At 37.5% G+C, this 7,860-nt stretch overlaps 1 protein-coding gene across 1 annotated transcript; it reads left to right on the plus strand.

Annotated features, from left to right (window-relative positions):
- Positions 1-2,007: 2,007 nt before the first annotated feature.
- LOC121807496 (coatomer subunit alpha-1-like) lies at positions 2,008-7,860 on the plus strand. The gene is made up of 3 exons (XM_042207738.1): positions 2,008-2,348; positions 3,196-3,693; positions 4,482-7,860. The coding sequence occupies exons 1-3, from the start codon at positions 2,141-2,143 to the stop codon at positions 7,634-7,636; spliced, it is 3,861 nt and encodes a 1,286-aa protein (XP_042063672.1). The 5' UTR covers positions 2,008-2,140; the 3' UTR covers positions 7,637-7,860.

The following is a 7,860-nucleotide window of genomic DNA, read 5'->3' on the forward strand; positions in this document are numbered from 1 at the left end:
AATTTATTTTATTTTATTTTATTTTATTTAAATATAGATAAACAGAATTGTTAAAGAGGCTTCAGTTACAAGTCCATCCTATTCTAATGATTAATTTCCATATTAATCTCTGATTATGGTTGTGTTCATTTCTTTTATAAGTTTATAATACTGCCCCTTCACAAATTAATCGATTTATTTTTTGATATGAAGAATTAATGAAACGATGTTTAGGCCTGTTCGGTGTTTGCTAAATGGCCAGAATTGGGTAGAAAACATGGGAATAATGGTGGTTCGGTGTTCGTCATTTCACATTGCACGGCCTTCGGGCGCGCGCACTGTTCTCTTTGACTTTCGGCTGATATAATTATTGCCACCTACTTGATAATTGAATAGAATATTATATATAAAATGATTGATTTTGGTCAAAAGAGAAATTAGGAAGAGTAAATCACTCACTTAAGATTGAGATGTAAGGATACATATCGGTTAATTCATTGTCCAAAGACTGGAACATGTTTTCTTTAGTTGATATCATATGATAACTTAAAATGAATGACATATAACTAACATGTCATATTATATGATAATATAAACATGAATGATAGTATTAAGGTGTGATGCAATATTGTAGACTGAGTTGTGATGAATAGATAGTAATTTATGCACATGATATATAAGTCATTAAAGAAAATCAGAATAAATCACGTTCTAATATATGAAATCATGCTTTAGTAAAACTTAAATATTTTTTGTTCATTGAAGATTATGCTCAATCATATCTAAGATCAATTGATTTTTAAACTGTTGATTAAAATCTGAAATTTATTAAGATCTTGCATGTAAAATCAATTTAAATACACATGAATTGAAGATCAATTCAATAGTATTCAATAATTGAATATTGGATTGAAGATTAACTAAAATCTTTCAATGTAGATTCAATGGAAGATCAACTGCGATTCAATATATTAATTGTCAAAAATATATGGGATTCAATTGATTATTATGTAACAACATGATATATGTATATATTAGTTTAAACATATTAAAGTGTAAAATAATGCAACAATGGTCATAACTAATTTATATATATACTCCAACATAGCACAACACACGAATTAATAATTTTGTAGCTATGAAACAAATTGTGTAATCTATATTAATTGATACAAATGCGCAATCGATATTAAGTTGAATGCAGTGCAAATAAAGTTGAACTTGGCTTTGATTTTATCAATTTTATTGAGTGTGTTGTGAGTAAAATTAATGTCTCACTTTTATTGCAGCAACAGCTCTAATGGTTTCAATAATGATAACAATTTTAAATAATACTAGTAAACAATATTAAGGATTATAATTATATTGGTTGTATGAGATTATTAAAAATGGAATGAGTGTGTTTTTATAGCTGAGCCATAATGCAAAAATGAGTAAATATTTATTCTTTTTGTCCGTCAAAATAAATCCTATTTTAGAGGTTCGATTTATAAGAAAACTATTCGAATGTCTAATAATTAATGTGGTGATAGATTCGTAGAATATGGTCCAATATTGTTTATTGTGTGTTGGCTATATTGATTATTTAATCAAAATTAATGAAATTATATTTTATGGACATTTAAATCTGATTAGACTAATTTAGGTTTCACTTAATAGAAATAAGACACTACTTGATAAGATTTAAATATGCTTGAATTGCATTTCTTAATCTTGTTTCATTGCTATATTGTCAAAGATTGGCATTTTTTTTAAATAAAAATTATCTGGACCTATCTCTCTATTCTTGCATTATTTTAGGTTGAAGATGGTAACACGATTTTATTTCAATCATCAAGAAACAAGTTTGATCCTTATTTTATTTTGAAATTATTTTTAAAAATACATTTATATAGACAAATCAAGTTATATTCAATTCACTTGTAAATTAGAAAATTACCCGATTTGGCGCGTGTTTGTGATTCCATTATTTACAGAATTGCCATCATCTTGTGTCTTGAAATTTGCAGAATTAGGAAACTTGAATAGATTAAAACTGCCATAAAATGAAATCAATACGCGGATTAATTTCAATTCTCCGATCAAAGGGTTAGGGTTTTCGAAATTGAACGCGTTTTGCATTTCCAGAGTGTGTAAATTTGGAGACGAACAGCTCAGGCAAATGTTGGTGAAGTTCGAGATAAAGAGTAATAGAGTTAAAGGGCTGTGCTTCCACAGCTGGCGGCCATGGATCCTGGCGAGTATGACCACTGGCGTCATCCAGCTATGGGATCACTTTATGGGCATTCTCATTGGTGACTTCCGCCAGCACCGTGGCCCCGTTCGCAGCGTTCATTTCCATACATCTCAGCCACTGTTCGTTTCTGGAGGTCTGATTTTTTTGTGTGTGTTTTTCCTTCTAATTTGCTTTAGTTGTTTGACGTCGGGAACTATTAATCCGCATGATCAGTGGCTTTTGACTGTTTGATTTTGATTGATTCGATCGGAAAAAGCTTGCATCATTGATTTGAATTGAGCTGTTGGTTCAAGCATCGTCGTGAATAAATTTCACTTAGCCTCCTTGTAAAACACGCTCCTATCACTGGAAATTTTGATTGGGACAACTTGTGCTGGAGTATCTGTTTTAACATTTTGGTAGAGAACTATAATCTGCGGGTGAGTCTCGGTCTGGTAATGAAGGTACCAATGGATGAACTAGTGTTACTTAGAATCTATATAGACGTCTTACGAATTTTGGAGTGTATCTTAAAGAATTGAGGATGATGTATTAAATTTAAAGCTCTACTTATAGAAGTTTTTACTTTTAACTTAAGGAAGCATTTCTCAGCCAGTTTGTTTTCGGACATGTTTTAACTTAAGAGAGTGTTTCTCAGCCAGTTGCAGCTGGAAACTTGACAACGTCCGAATGCATTCTCTTGTGAGAACTTCATTTTTTATCCTTATGTCTTGTCTCAGTCCTATGTATAAGTATTCATTTATTTTAGCTGCTTTTGGGTTTTTATATGACTCTTTTGCTATTAGAAAGGTGGATGATTCTCGTTGTTCCTTCAACTGAACTTACTCTTCTATGAAGACTATACCAACTTATGAAGCACTTATGGCATGCATGTGTACTTCTTGTTCTTTATAGGCATCCGACATTTTATTCTTTTGTGGAAAATGTTCTTTTATCTTTATTTGAGAAGCTATATCACATCTTTAAAACTGTTCGTCCAGGTGATGATTTCAAAATCAAGGTGTGGAATTACGAATTGCATCAGTGTCTATTTACTCTCCTGGGTCATCATGATTACATTCGCACAGTTCAATTTCATCATGAAGCTCCCTGGATCCTCAGTGCAAGTGATGATCAGACAATCAGAATATGGAACTGGCAGTCTCGAACTTGCATTTCAGTGTTGAATGGGCACAGCCATTATGTTATGTGTGCCTCATTTAATCCCAAAGAAGATATTGTTGTTTCAGCCTCTTTGGATCAGACCATCCGTGTTTGGGATATTGGTGCCTTGAGGAAAAAATCCACCGTGTCTCCTGCTGATGACATTCTAGAACTGTCGCAAATGAATCCAGATTTCTTTGGAGGGGTCGATGCTGTTGTCAAGTATGTCTTGGAAGGTCATAATCGAGGGGTTACCTGGGTTTCTTTTCATCCCACTCTCCCTTGGATTGTTTCTTGTGCAGATGATCGCCAAGTTAAAGTCTGGCATATGGAAGGTATGCTGACAACAATTCCTTATTTCGTGGCCTTATGTTTTAACTCTAGTATTTATTTGGATGATCAATGCTGGCATTTAGAGGAACCACTGATTGAAGTATGTGTTGTCTGCAACTGCATAGTCGCATACTCTGGTGGTGGGTAGGCCTCTTTTCCCGCTAAAGAATGTTTTAGGTCCTTGTCTCCCAATGAACCACAATAGTGACTTGAAATTTACTGGTTTCTATAACGCATTCCTTAAAGTTATGCTGGAATATGCTTATTCTGCTCATGTAGAAAATCATATGCCATGCTTTGTATTTACCTGGTTGAGTATTCTGATTTAAGGCTTTCAGTTCTTAATATACAGGTAGGGGTCCCAAAACCCACTAGGATAGTTGGTAGCTTTAATGTGTGTGTTAAGGCTTCTTCTAGATGTGGTTCATTAGTTCATAACATATATCTAAAATAGCTTAGAATATTAATGGTAATATTTTGTAAAATAAGATACTATAACTTAGTTGAAAGAATTGGTGCTTAGATGATTAGTATGCTGTCAATTAAATGAGTAGCAGAATGTTAGTTTTGGAGTTTGGTATAGTTTTAGCCTTGGTTGAAGTTTATTCTGAACGTTGTGGTAAAGTTCATTTCTTCTGAACTGGAGAAATGTATGCTCAATTTTCTTATTTAGCTATTTTGATTCCTTGCCTGGAACTGGATATACGGATTTCCTCATCTGAGGCATCTTATAGTGTATTGTTTTTATAAGTTGTGGAAAACTGATTTCTTCTACATTTACATTTCTTAGATAAGAAGGTGATTCTCACATTGAAAGGCCACATGAACAATGTGTCGTGTGTTCTGTTCCATGCAAGGCAGAATGTCATTGTATCAAACTCCGAAGACAAGAGCATTCGAGTTTGGGATGCTACTAATGGAACTGCCCTGCAGATATATAAAAAGAAGCATGACAAGTTCTGGATCCTTGCAGGCCATCCTGAGATGAACCTTCTGGCTGCTGGTCATGACAGTGGAATGATTGTCTATAAATTAAAGAGAGAACGGCCTGCCTTCTCTGTCAGTGCTAATGCACTGGTCTATGTCAAGGGCAGATTTTTATGTGTTTTTGAGTATTCAACTCAGAAAGATACTCAACTGATCCCTATACGCCAACCCGATTTTAATAAATTGAATCAAGCACCTCGGATACTTTCTTATAGTCCTGCTGAAAATGCTGTTTTGGTCTGTTCAGACACAGATGGGGGATCATATGAACTCTACATTATCCCCCAGGATAGCTATGGAAGAGGTGATGCAGTTCAAGATGCAAAAAAGGGTACTGGGGGTTCAGCTGTTTTCATTGCCCGAAATAGGTTTGCCGTGCTTGAGAGAAGCACCAACAAAGTTCTGATCAAGAACCTTACAAATGATGTAGTGAACAAAAGTGTTCTGCCCGTTGCTACTAATGCAATCTTCTATGCGGGCAAAGGAAATTTGCTGTGCAGATCAGAGAACGAAGTAGTCATCTTTGATCCGCAACAAATGATTGTACTCGGTGATCTTCAGACATCTTTTGTTGTCAGGTATGTGGTTTGGTCTCCAGATATGAAGAGTGTTGCTTTACTTGGTTTACACACAATTGTTCTAGCGGATAAAAACCTTGTTCAGCGCTGCAACCGTCATGAGACTATACGTGTTAAAAGTGGAGCTTGGGATGATAACGGAGTCTTCATCTACACAACTTTGACCCACATCAAGTACTGCCTTCCTAATGGGGAAAGTGGAATCATCAAGACGCTTGATGTCCCAGTGTATGTGACAAAGATATATGGTAGCACTATCTTTTGCTTGGACCGAGATGGGATAAGCCGTCCTATAATTATTGATTCTACAGAATATATTTTTAAGCTATCCCTGCTGCGAAAGAGATATGACCAAGTTATGAGCATGATTATGAATTCTGAATTATGTGGACAGGCCATGATTGCTTATCTGAAGAAGGGCTTCCCACAAGCTGCTCTTCATTTTGAGAGATCTCGCTGTAACTTAGCCCTTAAAAGTGGTAATATTGAGAAAGCACTTGAATTGGGCAAAAAAATTAATGAGAAAGATTACTGGTACAGGCTTGGTGTCGATTCTCTTTGGCAGGGTAATGCTGGGATAGTTGAATACGCATACCAAAAGACAAGGAACTTTGAGAGATTGTCTTTCCATTACCTGATAACTGGTAATCTGAAAAAATTGTCCAAAATGATGAAAATTGCTGAAGTAAAGAATGAAGTCATGGGCCAGTTTCATGATGCACTCTATCTTGGTGATGTGCAGGAGCGCGTCAAGATTCTGGAGAATGCAGGTCACTTGCCTCTTGCATATGTCACAGCTTCGCTCCATGGGCTCCATGATATTGCAGAGCGTCTTGCTTCTAATTTGGGGGAGAATCTTCCTTCTCTTCCAGAGGGGAAGAAAGCTTCACTTCTGATACCTCCAAGTCCGGTGTTATGTGCTGGAGATTGGCCTTTGTTAAGGGTTAGTGAAGACATATTTGAAGGTGGGCTTGATGAGGCAGGTAGGGGGGTTGATGAAGATTATGAAGAGGCAGTAGATGTTGATTATGAAGAGCCATTTGATGCTGATTTGGGAGAGGCTCTGAATACTGGTGAGGTGGATGGCATGGAGAATGAAGGCATTGCCGTGGTAGCGGAGGAAGCGGTTAAGCATGAAGGGAATGATAAGGTGGGTGGGTGGGATCATGAAGATCTTGATCTGCCTCCGGAAATGCCAGAGGCAGATAGTAATGCATGTTCGTCAGTGTTCGTTGCTCCTTCCCCTGGTATGCCTGTGATCCAGATCTGGGTCCAGAGATCATCTCTAGCTGCTGAACACGCAGCTGCTGGAAACTTTGAGATAGCAATGCGCTTATTGTATCGACAATTGGGAATAAGGAATTTCTCCCCTCTGAGAACACAATTTATTGATCTTCACATGGGCAGTCATACTTATTTACCTGATTGCACCTCAGCACCAGTGGCATCTGCTGCACTGGAAAGGGGTGAGTCAGCCAGTCCGAACGTTGGAGGACATCCTGCACTCTCGTCCAATTCCTCTCGATTGGATGAAAATGCCACGGGCGGTTACATGGCTACCACTGGACACTTGGGAATAAGGAATATCCAACCTTGGGGAACACAATTTACTGATCCTCACATGGGCAGCCATACTCATTTACCTGATTACGCCTCAGCACCAGGGGCATCTGTTGCCAGTCCGAATGTTGGAGGACATCCTGCACTCTCGACCAAATTCTCTCGATTGGATGAAAAGGTCACGGACGGTTACATGGCTACAACTGATGGAAAGTTTTCTGATGCTCTTGGATATTTCATGTCTATTATGCACACAATTCCGCTGATTGTGGTCGAAAGAATGGAAGAAGTTGAAAAGGTTAAGGAGTTGGTTATAACCATCAAAGAATACGTTCTCGGTTTTAAAATGGAACTGAAGAGGAGAGAACTGAAAGACGATCCAGTACGTCAGCAGGAGCTTGCCGCCTATTTAACTCATTGTAACCTCCAGCCACTACACACCAGACTCGCTCTATTGAATGCCATGAGTGTTTGCTACAAGGCACAAAATCTAAGAAGTGCAGCCAACTTTGCCCAGCGACTTCTGGAGACGGAGCCAAGTGACGAGTACCAAGACAGAATGGCCCGGCAAGTTGTGCAGGCTGCTGCCGCGAGGAGCATGCATGATGCTACTCAACTGAACTACGACTTCAGAAGTCCTTTTGTGGTATGTGGGGCCACATTCGTCCCAATTTACAGAGGCCAGAAATATGTAACCTGCCCATATTGTACTGCACAATTCGTTCCATCTCAACAGGGACAGATCTGTGCTGTCTGTGAGCTTGCAGAGATTGGATCTGAGGGATCAGGCTTGATGTGCTCTCATTCACAAATCACATGATTCCTTCACCTTCAGACAAATTAGAGAAAAAGGTATGAGTCTCATAGCTACAGTCTTTACATATCCAGTATTACTTTGGCAACATCATCAATCCATTACAGTTTTCTCTGCTGTGTGGGAATTTAGTATGCCTACCATATTCACTCTATTATAATTTTAGTGCAGTTGGCATTTAAGATTATGATTTTATTATGAGTTTATGACCAGTATTTATCTTCTTGTTA

Source organism: Salvia splendens, chromosome 1 (genome assembly GCF_004379255.2).
Source record: "Salvia splendens isolate huo1 chromosome 1, SspV2, whole genome shotgun sequence".
Classification (NCBI taxonomy): domain Eukaryota; kingdom Viridiplantae; phylum Streptophyta; class Magnoliopsida; order Lamiales; family Lamiaceae; genus Salvia; species Salvia splendens.